At 41.4% G+C, this 19,262-nt stretch overlaps 2 protein-coding genes across 13 annotated transcripts in view; both read left to right on the forward strand.

Moving 5' to 3' along the window:
* mlphb (melanophilin b) overlaps positions 1-4,744 on the forward strand; it is a 110,968-nt gene extending 106,224 nt beyond the window's left edge. For 3 of the 4 annotated variants that reach the window (XM_086090458.1, XM_086090455.1, XM_086090457.1), the window contains 4 exons: positions 1,038-1,178; positions 1,262-1,330; positions 2,572-2,620; positions 2,974-4,744. In XM_086090458.1, the coding sequence (XP_085946584.1) occupies positions 1,038-1,178; positions 1,262-1,330; positions 2,572-2,620; positions 2,974-3,341 (627 nt within the window). In that variant the 3' untranslated portion in view covers positions 3,342-4,744. The remainder of the gene's footprint in view (positions 1-1,037; positions 1,179-1,261; positions 1,331-2,571; positions 2,621-2,973) is intronic. The other variant, XM_086090459.1, reaches the window with a different exon arrangement.
* A 2,309-nt stretch (positions 4,745-7,053) lies between these two features.
* The window catches only part of lrrfip1a (leucine rich repeat (in FLII) interacting protein 1a), a 32,891-nt gene continuing 20,682 nt past the window's right edge, over positions 7,054-19,262 (forward strand). For 3 of the 9 annotated variants that reach the window (XM_086090680.1, XM_086090678.1, XM_086090682.1), the window contains exons 1-4: positions 7,055-7,659; positions 14,653-14,739; positions 18,267-18,284; positions 18,386-18,457. In XM_086090680.1, the coding sequence (XP_085946806.1) occupies positions 7,570-7,659; positions 14,653-14,739; positions 18,267-18,284; positions 18,386-18,457 (267 nt within the window). In that variant the 5' untranslated portion in view covers positions 7,055-7,569. Of the gene's footprint in view, positions 7,660-14,652; positions 14,740-16,213; positions 16,640-18,266; positions 18,285-18,385; positions 18,458-19,262 lie in introns of those variants that run through there. The other 6 variants (XM_086090679.1, XM_086090683.1, XM_086090684.1 and 3 more) reach the window with 5 other exon arrangements.

The raw sequence follows: 19,262 nt of genomic DNA on the forward strand, positions 1-19,262 counted from the left end.
GTATTAAAAGCCACTGAACGTAGAATATTCCATTTCCAATCGCTACAGTCACCTGCTGATGAAAAATGAAACCGCGCATACACGACACGCACATGACGTCACATCCGGAGACAGAGGGCGGGAAATTCGAACCCGAATCCAGTCTGAAAACTATTGGCCAGATGCTTGCAGGAGTACCCATTGTGAGCAGCGAAGGTGTTTATCTACACATTAGAAGACCTTTCGGTCATAAATGATCAAATAGTTCGATTTAGGTGAACGGTATGAGATTTTTTTCTAATAGGTTTTCTGGTGAGCTAACAAATGCACACACGCACGCAGGCACGCAAAAAAAAAAATATATATATATGTATGTATGTATATATATATATATATATATATATATGTATATATATGTATATATATATATATATATATATATTTAAAAAAAAAAAAAAAAAAAAAAGAGCAATGATGATGACATTTCCGAATGAACAATACTGAGCTCTTAAGAAAAAATAAAAAAAATAAAAAAATAAAAAAATAAAATAAATAAATAATAAATGATCAAATAAAAAAAGCTACTGTAAGAAGAGAAGATTGCGTGTGCTTCACTAAATGTATTTCTTTCTTTTCCGCTTTCTGAAGGAACGCCTAAAGTCACAATTCAATGAGCATTTATCAGAAGTCAAGAACAATAATGCCAATTAGCAGAAACAATGGAACACACGCGACAGAACTGATGAATGCAGTTATTCATTGATATTTCTGTTTTTGGCTAACAAAAGGCTAAAGAAAAGTAATTGGTAGTGGAACAATGGATGATTGTTCCACGACAGGCAAAAGTGTCAAGCAGGGACAAACTTGAAAATGTTGCGAAAACGATGACACATTCGGCCAGTGATTCCAATCACTGTGCCAGAGAGATCATCTGGTGTGGTGAGAAAATGATCAATTCATTGGTTTTAAATTGTTGTATTTATTTTTCTACAAATGATGTGTCCAGGAATATCTGTTTTGTTTTTTTTAAACCTTTTTTTTGTCTGTTGTTTCTTCAGACAGACCGTTCAACCGAAAGCCCGGAGGGGGGGCAAGAGGAAGGCTCAAAGTCAAGCGTCAAAGGTTCGACGGCGTTGCTCTTTGAGCTGGAGGACAAAATAGCCCAAGCCGCTGCCGACGTGCAGAACACGCAGACTCAGGTGAGGACAACATATACAACCATATGCTGCATTTGAACCAATTCTAAACACAACATTCACAATCTTTCTTTCTATTCTAAAAGGTGTCGTACATTGAGAATAGGATCGCCGCTCTCAACTCTGGCGGAATGTCACCGGAGAAAGGACAAAAGGTAATGACACTGGATTTCACTGAAGAGTCGTTTCGAGCCAAGTTTGTGGACCCAATTGTTTGGTCCTCGAATCATTTTTGGTCTGTTGTACACAATAGGTTATTATAGTGCAAAATCAAAAGCCTTCTGATGGGGCAATTGACAATAAGCACCATATGTTTGTTTACAAAATGAACCTTCAGACCAGAACAATGTGTTTTTTTTTTCAAAGAGACTTCTTTAGCTGACATTCCTATGTGTCTGTCTTACAGCAGTACTCCGCAAATGTTCACTATTGTTTGCTTCCATCTACTGGAGGAGCACCCTCTCCTTCCAAATGCGCGTGTGGGGGTTTATTCCGAAGTGGATAAAATGATTCAGACACAGGGGGCGGGGTTAGGACTCTTTGTTCTCCCTGACTTTGATGTGGAAGACGTTGACATCCAGCGGAGATTCCTGACCACGTCACCATCAGACGTGAATTATAGGTCGTTCGTGGTTTAGGGTTACAGTTACGAGAATAATGGGTTAGGGGGGGGGGTTAAGGTGCAAACTTTTGTACCCATAGAGCCACATTTGATTTTTTTTTAAACAGACCGACAGGCCAAATCATTCATAGAGGAGGTAAAAATAAAAAAAAATAAAAAGATTTAAAAAAATAACAAAATAAAATAATAAATAAAAAAACAACTAGTAATACATTTAAAAAGTAATACAAGAGTGTGTAAAATATATATATATTTTTTAATTTTAAGAATACAATAATTCATGCTGATTTTTAAAATTGTAATCAACTAAATAATTATTTAAACTATTTTTAATGTAGGTATAAACCTTTTTTTTTGCATGTGTATATTATTTATATTAACTCCATTAACACATTATTTCTTTAGAAAATGGAAATGATACAAAATGAAAACAAAAGTTAAATAATTCCTGCTTATTTTCACGTATAATTTTCAATGAATGTAATTATCATTTGTTAATCGATTACCCAAAACATATTCAAATTAAACCCATACAGTATGTAAAATTGTTCAAAACAGATGAACAAAGAGATAAATAAATAAATAAATAAAATGAATCAATACGTTTTAATTAACCAATTATAAAGGGGAAAATGTCTAAATTGATGCAAAAAAATATGACATGACTCTTGATCATGTAAAATGAATGCATGGAGCAGGAGGCAGGGCTCTGGTTGAGTATTAAGATTTCCTCATAGCTTCTCATTTTTTCCCCTTCTCTTTTATCTTCTATAGTCTGGAGTCGTGCTCCAAACAAGAAGACTTTCCCAACACTTTCCCACAAGTAAGAACCAACAATTCTACTAACCTTTGAGCATGATCCTGAAGGGGCTTCTTTTTTTTTTTCCATTAAAAAAAAACATCTTAACCTCGTTAAATCCAAGGAACAGAATGGACTATTTAGTGTTACTCACGAACAATGCGCCTTTTTGCTTCAGCGCTTCCTGTTGAGTGGAAATGTTCTTTCGGGAGCAGCATTCCCATCAGGGCACTGAGCCCTGGACACAATATGTTTTGTGGTGTTAAGTTGTATTTATAATCCTTTAGTGTTGACCACCAGGAAGCTCAGACGTTATCCTGCTTTTGGTCCCCATTCGAGCACGAGCATGCATTATGTAGTTGGTATCTTATTTCCAGGCCAGGTGAACACGTTTGGAAGGAACTCCCTCTACAGGGGCTCTCTGACCAGTGCAGTGGGTCATGCCCAAGACCAGGGTAACTCGACGTGTGCTCTATGTCTCCTCTGTGTGCTGCACGGCAGAGAGAAGCCTTCATTTCTTGTCATCATCTTGAAAGTAGACTTCAGTTCAGCAACACCTTTTCTACGGATTGATTCCCAAAAAAATTATTTTAAACTGAAAAAGAGGTTGCTCAGAGGTAGCTTAGTTTTTTTTACTTTCCAGGGGACACTAATGCAAGATTCCTCCCTAAATGGCTCCTTCAAATCAACATGGCTGACTTTCTGTTCAGTTGTTCTTGAGATCTTTATGTGCCTCCCAATATAATCATGACATGTTTAGCCAATTTGGTGTTGATTGGTCAAACTTTTGTCAGGGCGCAAACTTCTAGGGAATATTGAGTGAAATGGCACAAAGCTCTCCTGAAACACTATTTTGGGAACCTCGATAGATCTGAAATTCGGCCAAATTTAGGAGTAGTTATCCTAGTAAAGCTAAGTATATTAATACAGATTTTATTTTTATTAAACCCAGCAAAAACAAAAAACAAACTCACTCAGTATCAGCCCTTAACACCAGTTTCATCCAAATTGAAAAGGATGCACAAAAATGAAACATGTTCTCAAGACCCATGCGTGAAGTCGGCCATTTTGGTTTGAAGCAGCCACTTTTTGTGCAAATCCCAGAACTTGTACTTTGACAAATTCTGAGTAGGAAATTCACCCAAATGAGCCCAGTCAGAAGAAGATATGATAGACTTGAAGGCTTTTTCCATCCTTCTTTGGTATTAAATACTACTTGTCAAAAAAAGAACGTTCACAAATCGACACAAATGAAACCTTGTCTTCGTTGTGCATCGCCATGGTGACTGCTTTCCAACCAGGCTTTGTGCTGCTGATTTTAAATTGATTCCACTCATTATCAAGGAATTCACTTTCTCAAGCACAATCTCAGCATAACCCCCAAAAATCAACCACATCTCTTAACTCCACTAAAATGTTCATTTATTGCTGGCGCTCCATATTCCCTGCTTTAGAGAACTGCCGTTGTCATTTGTCTATCTGTTCTTGCAGGAAGCGGAAATGAAACAGGCCTCATGAGGAGAAGACTAAGCCTGATGTGAGATTTCATGCAAAGACAAAAAAATTCAACGATTAACCTTCCTGTTGTGGTTACACCCGAGATATTCATGGGTCAGTGTGACCTGTTACATGTTTGATCTTGAAACATATTTTTTATGTTTTTGACCCTCTTTTAGCCTCATGTGTCACCACTGGGACAATTTATATATTATTAAAAAAAAAAAAACTTAAATATACTAAAAAAAAACGAAATAAGAGAGAGCAGATATGTTTACTGCATTCTTGAATTATTAACACGCAACATAATAGGAGGTTCATGTAAAACAAGTTAACCAATACAGTATCGAATGCTTTCTTATACGCTGTACGCACTTTGATATCAATCCATGCCATTTTATTGTAACTGATTTTGTGTCATTTCATGAAGCATTCCTTGTTTTATTCGTCTTGATAGAATTATTATAAAATCATCATTTCATTTTCTCTTATAACTGTTTTGAGACATGCAGCTTGTGACCCTATAAAGATGTCCTCGAGTGATTATTGGCCACGTGTCGTGGTTTTTTGCCTTTTTGTCTTGTCTTAAACTGCATCGCATTTTCAAGCAGCATCACGCGCACACACAAACGGCAGGATTTGAGCGTCATGGCGAAATGAGATATGCCAAAAGAATTCCCCAGCAGGAGGAGGAGGAGGAGGAGGAGGAGGAGGAGGAGGAGATCCTCTGGCATTCGTCACATGCGTGGCAAGTTTACACAGCAACAGCTGCGAAGAAAGACAATGTTTGGATGGCACACAGATGTACACACTGTGAAATTGCTGACTGGTGAAAACATTAACATGACATGACAATAGACAGGATCATACACTTTCATTTTCCTCCTACCACTGCTGCGTACTACACACTACCATTACTACCGCCTGATCCTTCCACGACACACTCTGACCTCCTACTAACTACTTCTCCGTATGACAACAACTATTGTCTGTGTGTATTTCAAGGCGGGGGTGGAGGAAATCCCAAGTATTCATTGGCGGCTGCAGGTCGTTGCTTCCCATGACCTCAGTGAGGTTTACAACTCCTGCGTGCTTTTCTTCTTCAGCTTCTGCACTCCTCTTGTCTAAACACGGAGAGAAAAAGAGAAAGTACTAGAAGCGGTCCTGGTCCTGGTCCTGGTCCTGGTCCTGGTCCTGGTCCGAGACATGGCTTTTGACTGCAAGGTGATGCGCAAATTACAGTCTTGTCCATTGTTCTGACTGCATGCTGTCATCTCATTATTCCAGCATTTGGTCCCTTTTTTTTTTAATGTGTGGTCAGAACAAAGTTGTCTTCCCAAGTTTTATAGTTCAGTGACGTCAAGTCCACCAGTTCACACGTTCCACTGCTCGTGTGCTCCACTGATGTTGTTCACAAACGTTACTAGTTTGCCCAAAGATACCGTTCACTAGGGCGCCTGTTGAGGGTCCATTTCCTTCTGCTCGTTTGGGTTCGTTTCACGTGGGCACCAGCTTTAGCACAAAAGCCCAGATTTCCCTAGCCACTTCATCCAGGGCTTTATGTGGGGGGATCCCAAGCCAAATTCAGCATGTCCTGGAGCAGCCCCGGGGGACCTCCTCCCAGTGGGACGTGCCTGGAACACCTCACCGGTGAGGTGTTCCAGGAAGCGTCCTAATCAGATGCCCTAGCCACCTCATGCGACTCCTCTCGATGCAGAGGAACAATGGCTCGAGACAACTACTACTACTGCATGTAATAGTACTACCATAAGTATAATACTGCTATTGCTATGACTAGTCCCACTACACAACTATTTTTACTAGTACTATTATGACTATTACTAATTGCTTCTCGAGTATTAATACTACTAACTACTTCCATTACGGTTTCTACCTTCTACCTCCTACTACAACTTTAAATACTAGTACACCGACCTCTTACTACTAACTCTTACTTTTACAACTACGGCCGACTTCTACCATCACCTACCATTTGACTACATACAACTACCTCCTACTATGACTCCTCATTCTACTACTAGTCTGAAAAAGACAGCTGGGCGAGATCTGAGTAAAAATTAAGATTGTGCCAGTGTATTTTCACATGTCAACATAATGATGACCTTCACTCTCATGGAGACATTAGTAGTCTACTCACCACTATCTAAAGAATGTTGAGTGTGTTTATATTTTTATAAAGAATGTCGAGTGCGTTTATTTATATAAAGAAAGTAGAGTGTGTGTGTATGTCTTTTCAGAAGATTAGTGCTAAGCATGTTTACAAAAATATGGAATGTAGGCTACTACTACTACTTCAATTCATCTTAAAATAATCAGACATGCATGTAAATATGCATAATTGCTCAAAGTCTGTTTAATGTTACTCCTTGACACACCTCTGAGCTACCTGCCTGTGTACAGTACTTACTGTATTTGTGCCTGAGTGCCTAGCATGACACTTGCACAAAATGGACACTTGCACAAAATGGACACTTGAGAGCGCCATTGCCTTCATATTACATTCACAAACTATAACAAGTACGCTTCAAATACCTGACGTCAGATTATAATAATAGTTAGGCCTCTATTTAGATAATAATGTCCACCTTTAATAGATAATGGCAGATAAGTACTAATTATGGTTTTGGGGCACTGTCTCCTTAAGAGTACATGTATGTCTTATTTTAGAAGTTGGTGGCGATGGGCTTTAAAAATAGCAGGGAGTGTTGCATTCAAATGCCATGCGAAATTTAAGATGGCTACACTAACTATCTTCACGGGCACGTGTGTACAGACAAAGGTCTTCTTGTGTCGTGAAATTCAACACTACAATTTATCTTGTTTAGAACTTTAAACTGTACTAAGGAGTGTCAAAAGTGAAACAGTGACGCGGTCTTTCAAAAACGTCCCTCAAACGTCACTGCGCTATTCCAGCGTGCCGTGTGTAGTAAATTGCGAGGCATCGTGTCAAAACCATCGACGACAACGACATACTCCCACGTCCAGTGAAGGCAGCGTGATTGAGTGACGACGTGAAGTGAATGAAGTTCGCCCCCCACCTACCGCGATGTTCCGCTTTCAACTTCACAACTTAACAAATGGAATTATTTTGATGTCGTCGGAGGCTTGAGTTTCGTTAATTGCCTGGGTCGGGTAGCAAACCACTGGAAAGAGAAATGCCTTCCCACGTGGGGAAGATGCGGACATTTGAAATGGATATGGTGGCGAGCCGCGCGTGAGAGTCGAACCCGAAACACAGGAAGACGCGAGAACAACGGATGTGTGACCGCAACGACCGCGGACGCGTTTTCTTTCATGTCCTCGTCTGAAGTTGACGTGTTGGCCGATTAGTTTCACCTTAACCGAGGGCTCTTCTTGCCGTGGGGCGGACACGCACCGGTGGACCGAGCGCGAGCCCACAGAACCGCGTCGCTTGTGTTCGGACTTCGGATACGTCCTTCCCGCGGGGTTCGAACATGGGCACCCAGGGCACAGGACGGAAAAGGAACAGCAACAAGGAAAGATCCACGGCCGAGGACGATGCTTTAAATCTCATCGCCAGAGAGGTGAGCTAAATCTAGTTAGACTGTGTGTGCGCGCGCGTGTGCGTGTGTTTTGGCCGGAAGAGTGACAAAAGTGAGATATGCTGGTGTTTTCTCTTATTAAGTGTAAAACAACAAATTGTTTTGATTGTCCTAAAAGTTGGGTGTGTTTCAAGATCAAACAAAGTCACCAAACCATCTCATATTGACCTCCAATGTGACTCAGAGCAAATAATCTGGTTGACCGTCATTGAAAATAAAATATAGTTCTCATATGAGGTGAAAAACAACTAATTGTTGTCTGTGATTGTACAAAGAGAAACCCCCCAATGTGACTCATATCCGTTAAGTGAAAAGCAGCATTTTGTTCTGAGCATCTCTAAAGCTAGTTATTGAGAAGTCATCCATGATGATGTTCTCATATGAACTGTTAAACAACCAATTGTTGAGAACACCCTAAAAGTTATGTGACCTAAACTTAAAATGAATGACAAATGTCACCATATTGGCCCAGAAAATGCGGTGTGGTGAAAAGCATCCAATTGTTTTACAGCTCCCAAAAACATGTTGTAATGCGTTTCAAACTTGACAAAAGTGGCGCATGTTGTCTGGTATTGACCCAACACATATATACTGGTGATTTCTCATGAAAGGTGAACGGCCATTTGTTTTGATGATCCCAAAAAAATGAGGTATAATAGTGTTAATAATTCAGGATTGATATGATGACAAAAGGGCACCGTGTTCTTGTCCCCCAATAAACATGCTGAAGCTTTCTCATATAAAGGGAGAAAACAACTCAATTGTTTTGATCCCAAATTCTATTTCTGTGTTTCGAGGTTAAAATGAGTGGCTTAAGTCATCTTACATTGAGGCGAAAACATTCACGCTGGTGTTTTCTTACTACTAACTAATTGTTTTTAATTGTCCCAAAGCTCACTTAAGGGTTTCCATCCTCAAATAAGTGACAAAAGAAATGTAGTCACGTACATTTTCAGTACAAACAACTAATTGTGTGGTTATATATCTGCACCTGACTATTTAGAATTCCGACTTCCTGCCGGACATTCATTGTTCATTATTCAGCTTGAGTCAGCACTATATGAAAACTGTTCACCCAAAAAGCCAATTTAACATCATGATACACTTGATTTAGTGCAGTTAAGTCATTTTCTATACCCACTTTGGCCCCTTCCTACTTGTACAAAGTACTTTTGTCCGAGCAAAGCTTCACCGTCTGTGTACAATAATATACAGTTAAACCAAATTGCAAGTACAAAAAAATGAGCAGAAATATGTTACCCTACATTTTTTCCCCCCCAATTCGAGAATGATCTTCAAGATTAAAATGGGTCAATTTGGCCCGCAGTGTGGGAGGGCTTCGATGTCTGTCCAGTTCCTGTAAATACGAGCCGCCACCACCAGTGTTGAAAAATGTTCCAGTTAATCGACAAAACACATGTACCAACTTGCACCTCAACTCGCTGGATTATTGCCACAGTAACGCAAGACTGCAGTCGGCATAATTTGCAACCTGCTGTTTATAAACACGTGCTAAATTCAAATTAGAGGAGCAGGTTGCTATTTTTTTTTTCTCTCCCTTTTAATCTGATGAGTTTGATGTTGTGTAAATTGCTCTATTGCGTAGGGGGCTAATTATTATTATTATTATAATTGTTTTCAGTCAGTTATTTCTGATAGCCACCCGGAACGCAATAGAAGTGAACAAAATGGCTAGAAATAATCCAGTAAGTGTTCCAGTCCACAATGTTAGTGATTGATGCCACAAATCGTCTAGACTTTTCTGTCATGCTTGGAAAAGATTGTCAATGGCCCAGCATGACCGGTCAAGTGACCGCTCCTCTCGCCACCCTACGCGACAGAAGTCAACGGAACGGCTGGAAGGACAATTGAGTCAAAAAATGTCTTCATTGTCTTTGCCCCCCCCCCCCCCCTTGCCAGTTATTCGCCATCACTTCCTCCGTGCACGATACAAACAAACACAACTAGAAATCATTCTTTCTCAGGTTTTCTGTCGTGACAGCGGCAGAAATGCTCGTGTGCCTTTTTTTAAGCGGCAGCAAAAGTCGAGTGTCTCATGTGTGACAAACTGGGTGGTGGTCCAACCACCCTGATGAGTTGGCCTGTGCTGCGAAAGTGTTTAAAAATAGCATCCTGAAAAAGATCAGCTGTCGCAACACCCTGCTTTTAGAGGAGGACTGTATGGAAAGGGGGGGGGGGTCAAGGAGGTAGGGTGGGAAGCTATACTGCTTGCTTGGAAAAATGTTTGTTGTACTGTAATAATGTTGACCTGAACCCTTGTGTTTTCATGGCTGTAAAGTAAATCTTTTTTTTTTTTTTTTATAGGAAAAAATAGCCCCCAAAACCAGTTTCACAAAGTAAAATAAATTTGTCCACAGTCTAAATGGAGTTTTAACAAGAAACCACCAACTGGCCATTATGGTTTAAAGCAGGGGTGGGCACACTCGGTCCTCGAGGGCCGGAGTCCTGCAGGTTTTGGATGTTTCCCTTCTCCAACACAGCTGATATATGATCAGCTTGTCAGCAAGCTCTGCATATGCTTGGTAACGATCCTGTTGATTGGAATCAGCTGCGTTGCAGCAGGGAAACCTCCAAAACCTGCAGGACGCCGGCCCTTGAGGACCGAGTTTGCCCACCACTGGTTTAAAGGGACAGCAACGTGAAAAATCAACTTTTTGGAGCTTTTAGCCATGTTCAAAATGCTAATTCCTCACCAAAAACATCACCCAAGTGCTGTTTTCCTCCACTGACCCCTCCTATGAGAAATTCGAGGTCATTCTGCTCTCTCCAAGCAGCAGCCCCGGAGCTTTTTTAGGTGCGCCTCTGCGGACTAAACGCGCGCCCACTTTCTCGTGAGACCTCCGTGGGATAGTGACAAAAGTGGTCTTTATCAGTAGACATTCTGTCCAAAATGAAGTCAACGCAATCGATTATCCTTCACATTTGCAATGACAATTGGCCGTCTTAAAATCCCCGAAAGGCTTCTGGCTGACACTTGTGGAAACGAGCCGAAAACCTTTTTGTTTATTGAAGAATTGAACATCCATCCAATTCCATAAAGAAGACGCGGTTCTTGCGTGACCACACGCCGCTCCTTGGATGAGAGGGGGCGCGCCAACCACACGGGGAGAGGCGGGGTTTTACTGAACCGGGGCGTTTTACTTCCACATTAGAAAAAATAGCCATCAAAATACTTAATAGTTCATTAAAAAAATGACATCGCCATGGTGTCAAAGGTAAGCTTTAATCATTATATGCCGATAGTTAACTGTGGAAGGGCTTCAAATTCCGTGATGCGATCCCTTTTAAAGTTGACATTTATTTATTTATTTTTGCCTTATTCCCGCTTTTATGGCCTCAAGACACCAGTTTCACCGATCAACAAAACAGTCCATGGACATGATCATTCACAACTCGGTACCTGGAAAAAGTCCAATTAATGAACCTGAGCAAAAGAGTTGACCATTTTGATTTGAAGCAGCCATCGAAGGCAGAGTTCTGTGCTCGCAATTGGATATACTCCTACTAGGGAATTTGACAAAAATCAAGTCAACCTCAATCGGAAATCCTAGAAAGATGGGCAACATTAAATCGCGAGTATACATTCAAAGTTTGACAATCATTTTGAGGATTCACCATCAAAAAGGTCGTTGCATGCAAACTTAAAATTAGCCCCCCGGCATCAGTTTCACTCATCAACATGAAATTCAGTGGACAAAAAAAGGCTTGTGACCCATGCAAGGAATCCAACAGGATCCTGCTCATTTGCTCTATTAGCTGTTTTGTGGTGAATTCCAGAACAAAACCCCGACATGGAGTTTGTCCAGTTAGGAGCGGTTATCGTGGACAAACGGGTGACGCGAACTCGCAAAGCCTTTTTTGCCTCTATGACCTTCGAACGTGAGCGAAGCCTGGCATCAACACGTGTTCATTTTGCACATACGCTATGAAAAAAAAAGCCGGCGAGAGAGAGCCTGTTGGTCGCAGGCCGCGGTTTCAATAAATGGTTTATATGTGTGGAAAGTGTAAGTCATTGGCTGTAAAATGCACCAACAGGGAAAATGGTAGCTATATTTTTAGTCTTGAGAAAGTCCAGTATACTTGGGAAACTAACACGGTCTCACCTTTTTATATGCTGCATCAGCTGCTTCAGTTTGAAAAAAAATCAATTAAAGGGAGGATTAAAATGCCAGGTTGTACTCGCTGTCGTTTTTAAGAGTGGGAAAGGGTGGTGATTAGTCTGGAGGGGTTTGGTGATGACGATTGAGGGGGCAGCTATATAGAGAGAACAAGCCAAGGAACATCGGTCCTGCACGCAAAGACAGTTTGTTATCATTCTTGTGAGGGGACAAGCAAAGTTCATGTCCACGCAAGGTGTAAGATTTTGTTACGCAAGACACGATGGCAACGTGCTTAAGGGCCAACACAATTCCCTGCTGGTCTATTTCCTGACTTGTGCCCTCCCAATCTTGCCAGAATTGTTTCTCCTTAAAAGGATGTGGTCCATTTTTGTGTTCACTTCCTCCTCATGACATCACCTCATCAGATTGTAATCGCAAACGGCTTCCTGTTTATTTGCCCAAAGGCCACAGCGTGAAGGAAATGGATGGCGGTCAGTGGAGCTCAGGTGTTCTGACCTGCTATTCCCAGTCATACACGTGCGCACGAGAGGCATACAAGTGGGCCTAGAAAGAATGTAAAATCTCGGATTGAGTGAAAGATTCTCGGAGAAACGGCAAAAAGAGCATACAATGAAATCAAGATCAATATTTAATTAATATCTAAAATCTGAAATGGGTTATTTTTAGGAAACTGCATCATCAGTCTCATTCACTGCCATTGACGCCTATAAACGTCAAAAAATAATTTGAACTATTTCTATTCGTTAAACATTTTTTCCCTCTTTTGTTAACAAGAGTATGACATCCTAGACATTTTTTTTAATCTTTTTTTTTTTTAGAAAAAATAAAGGTTATTAAAAATTAGGGGCGTCAGGCGATTACAATTTTCATTTGTAATTAATCACATGACTTCAATAGTTAACTCACGATTAATTACACATTTTATATCTGTTCTAAATGTACAATAATTTTTTTCTAGGTTTTCATACTCTTGTTAGCAAAAGTGGAAAAAAAGTGTTAAACTAATATGAATAGTTCAAAGGAATTTTTGACGTATTTTATTAATTATTTATTAATTAATTTGTCTTTTTACTAAAAAAAAAAAAAAAAAAATTTCACAGGGGGTACGTCACTGAAAAAAGGTTGAGAACCACTGCTCGAACTGACATTTAAAGTACCGGTAATTGGAAGAATTTATGCTCATAGTCTTTCTGTTTGCGTTGTATTTCTTGCTTGTGACAAGGCAGCTGCTTTCACGTTGTTTATTTTAGTCCTCCTGACCTGATGTCGCCGGCACATTTGCTGATTGCGGGGGTGAAAGTTCCACAGCTGTTCCCGTGTTTGCGATGAGGTCTTGTTGAGCTGGCGAGCCTCCACATCCATGAAACTTCCTTAAATGACTTGAATAAAGATTCAATTTGTTGAATTAAATCGAGGAGTGGCGGCTCAGCGAATTCTGTGGATTCAGAGATGTTGTTTTTCTCTGGAAGTCACAGTTTCATTTGCTGTGTTTATAAGTGCACTTGAGATCCCAACATGGTCCAGAAATGGTATCTTTATCTTCCTGTTCCGCCTGGAGGAGTCAACGTATTGAAAATGCTCTGAACTACATCCATTTTAGTCCATTTAGGGCAATATAAATAGCTGTAATGGTGGCAAAAAAAAAAAAAAAAAAAAAATGTAGTGCCACGTTTTTCGGCCTGGTTCGGTTAATCCCTCTCGAGGTGGCTGCACTAATAAATCCCAAGAAGAATCACTCTTTTACCAGACGTGTTATATTGTGCTATTGAGAAATGCAAGACACAGGTATTCTTATTTTTTTAGTTGTGCTACAAAGCAAGCTGAAGCTATGTGACAAATCAGAAAAATAAGCACCGAGTCGTAGGAGTTCTTCGTGAGTCACAAAACACGTGTGATATTTTGTGTAATTAGAAAAGGACGCATGTTCGATTTTTGGGAAAACACACTTGGGTGTGGGTACTTCCGGGCATAGTCAACTTGCAAAGTGAGTCGACATTCAAAAGAAAGCCACCGTGACACACATTGTGTTGCATTGTGATACATGTGGCACTGCGCACCCAAATATTTCCCGAGTCCGATACAGGAGCAGCGATACTTTTCAAATGTGCAGGCTAGGCTAGTGGCTGCTAACGTGGAATATTCCAGTACAACATCATGTTGCTTACGTGCCGGTTCTCAGACGTTAACACCGATACTTGCTAATCTCTGCATCCGACACTGCTTAGCTTTGACTTGATATTGGTTGTTGGTCGTTTCCCACTTGATGGGTGGGCAGGCCCCTCCCCCGGAGGCCCAACTGTTTGGATACAAGTAATTCAAGGCACCCTCTTTAAAAATCTCAACACAAAAAAAAAATGGTGTACATTTGCAGTTTGTTGCTTCTTAGTTTTAAGAGAAACACTTATTTTGCTCCCGTTGCTTGGTCATGCTGACTGACATAGAGGAAATGCATTAGTGCAATAAAAGGGGAGGGGCTTTGGTGTCCCCGCCGAGAGGCAAACAAGATTTAGCTACACACGTCTACCGCAATGTTAGAGGAAGGAAATGCTTACACATTCTTTTGAGCCGCACACACTCGTCACGCTTTGAGAGGTCCTTTTAAGGAAAAGGCCCTTGGTTCGAACTGTTGCAGAGTGGAGAAATGTTCTCTAAACAGTACTATAAATTTAGCCTATGTTTAGTGTTTATAAACACAACAATGGAAATACGTTCTTCTGTATAAAACTCAATGACGACTGCTTTCTGGTTACTCATATTTGGCGTATTATGTAAATCACATATTATAACAATTTCCCTTTTTTCTTTTGTTTTTTTCTTCATGTTCCCCTTACAGGCTGAAGCCCGCCTGGCAGCCAAGAGGGCAGCGAGGGCAGAAGCCAGAGAGATCCGCATGCGGGAACTTGAAAGGCAACAAAAAGAGGTAAACAAAACAAGAATACGCTTGTAAAATGTTGGTCATCAACCGAAGGTGGTGCCGGCGTTTAAATTGGGATTAGTTAAATTATTGGCAAAAAACATGACATTGATAAATATTTCAATCGGGCCCTATCACGGTCTTTGCCCCATTTTCTATACGGCTCGTCCTCATGAGGTCGGAGTAACCGGAGCCTATCCTCGCTGACTTTTGGGAGAGGCGGGGCGTGCTCCGGACTGGTCGCCAGCCAGCCCTACAGGGCACGTGCACTTGACCATACCACCATTCACACGAGTTGTTAATTAATCAAACGTGGATGTTTTTGAAATGTGGGAGGAAGCTGGAGAAAACCCACACAAGCACGGAGGGGTATACCAACTTCACACGCGAAGGGCCCGAACCAAGATTCGAAGCCAGATCCTCTCGACTGCGAGGCAGACGCGCTAACCACTTTCACAATGTGATGCTCTCATCTTAATTAAACACGATGCGGTTGACTTAAATACGTATTCATTGTGTTTGTGCCACCGGAGTGATTTCTGTGACAGGTATTTACTCATTTGCTCCCAAAAATGTATACAGAATATATTAAATGGAATGTTAAATATCGCCGTGGTCCCAAAAACGTATTTATAGGTTTTTAATGTTTTTTATGCTAGAGCATACAGAAAGCTTTGATGCAGCCTCTGACCTGAAGCGGTCGCTTAAAGCAAAGGTAGTTATTACAAAAAAAACAGCCAGCAGGTGGCAGCAGAGTATAAGAGCTCAACCAGGGCCACGTTGCACCTCTCTTTTCCCCAGTGTTGCAACTTAGCTCTATTCTAATGCTAATTGCTGCAAAACAGAAACAGATAGAAATATACTTCTTTTTTTTTTCCTGATGAAGGTTTTATAGCAATAGAACACAATATTTTGTGGGCCTTGCTAAATCAGTCAAAATCCAGTAAACCAGCTGGGAGCGAAGGGGGTTGCTTCAGTGAAAATGGCTGGGAATGAACGAGTTAAACACATCAGAGTTGATAAAATGATTTGTTTTAAAAGTAACTGCACAGTAATAACATTTAGAAGCAAACATCAAGGACGTGCCTTCTGTCAACACGCGCTCACACTCGATCACATTTTAATTTCAGCGTGGTCACGTTCTTAACTTTTTACTTCCCTGGTTTAGAACGTCTGATCTGTACCAAGTGGGGCTTTTTATAGCTCCCTATTATTAGCGTCACGTAATCTCACACATGTAGACAGACGTCTGCCCCCCCCGCCTGCTACGATTTACCTCTAAGGAGTTACCACCGTTAACACAGATTATGCGTTACGATGTCGTAAATATGACGACCGCCTTTTTTTGTTAGAGCAAATAATGTGCATATTCTTATTATGCCGTCTGCTACGGAGCATTGTGCGTAGTATTACTGAGTTCAGTCAAAATCCAGGCACTGAAGTCATATGCACAGGATTACTGACCATTGTTTTGTGTGTGTGTGTGTCCGTGAAATCCTTTAACTCCGTTCTAAAGTAGCTTAGCAGGTTGTGGTCCTTCTGCAGCGCTGCACTCGGATCATGTTGTTGACTCGAGCAATGGGGCCGTCGCGCGTCGACTCTCGTCGTCTTTGGTGATGGATGCGTTATGGAAAACTGAAGGCGGCACAATGGCGCATGGATTATTGATTTTCAATTGGATTTTAGATCGATTTCCTGTATCCCCGTTTTGGATTTAAATTTGCTACGTTCCTTTTACTCGACGCCATCCATCCGATCGGTTCTTACCTACTGAGCGTTGAAGAATGCAGTCTGTCCCGGTACCCTGATGTCGACAAAAACTGCCGGGCGTCTCCTGGCAGGAAGGAGACTGAGGGCGGCCTTCACCAGGCGCCCTCGGAGCCCCCCCGTCAAAAAGGCCAGCACGGTGAGTTAAATAGCGTACGTGCAAACATGATAAGCTTGAATGGGCTTATGTGGCCACTCGCGCTAATTAGTGTCCAGACACAGATGAGCAATAGTTTTGTCTGCGTTTCTGTTGGGCTCGGTGACCCCGCCCCCTAGTTCCCAAATTTGACAAAACTGCTAAGTCGTAAGGAAAATAAAAGACATCACCACGTACGGTAAAACCGCATTCAAACAATATTACTGAAAGACCCGACTGGCCTACTTGCAGCCCCCCTTTCTGTCCCTCATATTATTTGTGTATCAGTGGCGCGACAGCGTGAAACTGTGACACTGACCTTCACCGCCAAAATGGCTGATCCAGGACAAACACTCTTGAACTGGCAATTCTGCAACAGTAGCTCATCGGCGTGGACTTGACCTGAGCCAGAACATTAGATTCGCAAGGTTCCATTACTGCAATCGAGGAGAGTGTTAATGAGGTCGGGAAGGCAGTAAGCGGCAAATCTGCTCCCAAAAGCCAGAATTACAAAGCCAGTCAATCCATTTATTGGGCAAGCATACAGTACGACAGGAGACGGCGCGAGTACATCTGGATTAAGTGCGGAATTGCTGGGACGGAAAAGAGTCGCAACTGGCACGCTGGAGGAATTTTAACAACAATAAAATCAGGAGGACAACATTCACGTGCTCATTTTAAAACTGATCAAACGGATCACGGTGACTTTAGTTCAATTCCCGATCTGCAGCTTGGAATGGAAAAAGTGGCTTAGCTTAGTTTAGCTTAGCATAGGAAGATCAACTTTGGCCCTGCCGCAGTAAGCTTCCTCTCTCCTCAGGGGGTCCTGGCGACGAGCCATCTGTAACAACATACAAAGTAACCGCAGCAGAGCCGTATCAAATGGTTTTTACACTGAATTTAGCAACGGCCAAATAGTGCGGGCTGCCTGCGTTCAAAGTATTCTGATGCATGTCAAAAGTATAAATTGTGTCACACAGTGTTTTGCTATCGGCTTTCATCATCCCGTCGCTATTGCGGCTGTGACGCTACCTCGAAAGGAGGAACAAATTGGTACCAGTCTCTGCGCAGTTTGGAAAAAAGAGTGAGGACTATGTAAAAAGGGGCTGTGATTGATGCTGATGCAATGGTGTCCTTTGGGGGCAGAACCGAGATCCGTGGTAAACGCCGGTACCGGAGTGCAACTCAATGGAGTTGGATGTAACGACTGCAAGACATTTTCACTTGCGTTGAAGTCTCATATAAGAGCCAATCAGTAAACCAACTACAGAATTACCCTTATCTTTATGAGGTTGGTTATTGACCAGAAGTGATCCAGTTCTGGCATTCAGGGCACCCGGCGGGCCCTCAGTTGCGAGGGAGTTGCTTTCTTACGTTGGGAGACGTAACCAGAATGACTAACGTATGCTAATGCGGTGAGCCAAGATTCTCTCTCCGTCTCCATCTTGGATGTTCTTCTCCGGTACGCGTTATTTCACGTCCCCGACTGCCTCTTAACTGTATCTGAACCATCAGCCTTTCATCTTGTATTGTCTGCTGCTGATTCAGCCGCCATTTTCTGACTCTCTGACCGGCGTATATTTCTGTTTCCGTACTTTCTCCTCTCCCCTCGATTGCTGGCGGCGTGCAGATCTTTCAGGTGCAGAAGGTATGCATCTGACTCGCTCAAAGCGTGCGCTTCAAGCAAGTAAATATTGGCGATGGGTTCACTTGTTTCATGACTCTGTTTTTGTTTTTTTGTTTTTTTAGAAATATTATGGCTTGAATCCCAAATCAGATGACAGATCAGACAGCAAATGGGGAGATATTGAACAATGGATGGTACCGTTTTTGCACTGCCCAACTTCAATGCACGTTTAAGCCGTAATTGTTTTGAGTTGTAATTTTGGTGTGTGGCATTTACAGTGTGGGTTTTTGTTGTTCACACAAGACGACACATCGAAATGAAGCAAAGCTTGATCCTCTGTAAAAATCGGTTTTAGGAGAGCAGGGTTGACTATTTGGCTTGTAGTCAGCATGACCATCTGCCCTCTCGGTGTGAACCGCATGAGATTTGCTGTGTCTTAATTTCTCATGTCGTGACTGAGTTTAATGTTGCTAGGAAAGTTTAATCGGTGTGTTGGCTGTTGATGTGAACAATTACTAACGTGACTATGTTAACAATGTTAAGTTTTTGGCATTCGATCAGCAACATACAGCGCTTCAAGCCCCTGTAAAGTGGAAATATGCACATAAATGTGTGGTGTAAATTTGTCACACCACACGAGTGTTGCTAACAACCCTTCCAAATTTGGAAAATTAATAAGATTGCCCAAATATATGGAATCAGAATAGGGGAAAATCATACCGTTCTCTTGTGGGTGTGCCTGCAGAATAGCTCGGGCTGTACGATATTGGAAAATAATTGCGATACAGAGATATTGATATTATTGCGATATTCAACATGTACATAAAGAAATGACATTTTTATTATCTAATAAAATAATAAAAAAAAATCCTGCAGCTAAATAAGCAAATTCAATATATTCTTAATTAATTATAATTACCTCTCGATAATGTTCAACTATTAGATGGCGGTGCACATTTTAGTTAGCGGCTAAATTCCATATGAAACTTATTGCATGTC

Source organism: Leptonotus elevatus, chromosome 12 (genome assembly GCF_054856555.1).
Source record: "Leptonotus elevatus isolate MCC_2025b chromosome 12, RoL_Lele_1.0, whole genome shotgun sequence".
Lineage (NCBI taxonomy): Eukaryota > Metazoa > Chordata > Actinopteri > Syngnathiformes > Syngnathidae > Leptonotus > Leptonotus elevatus.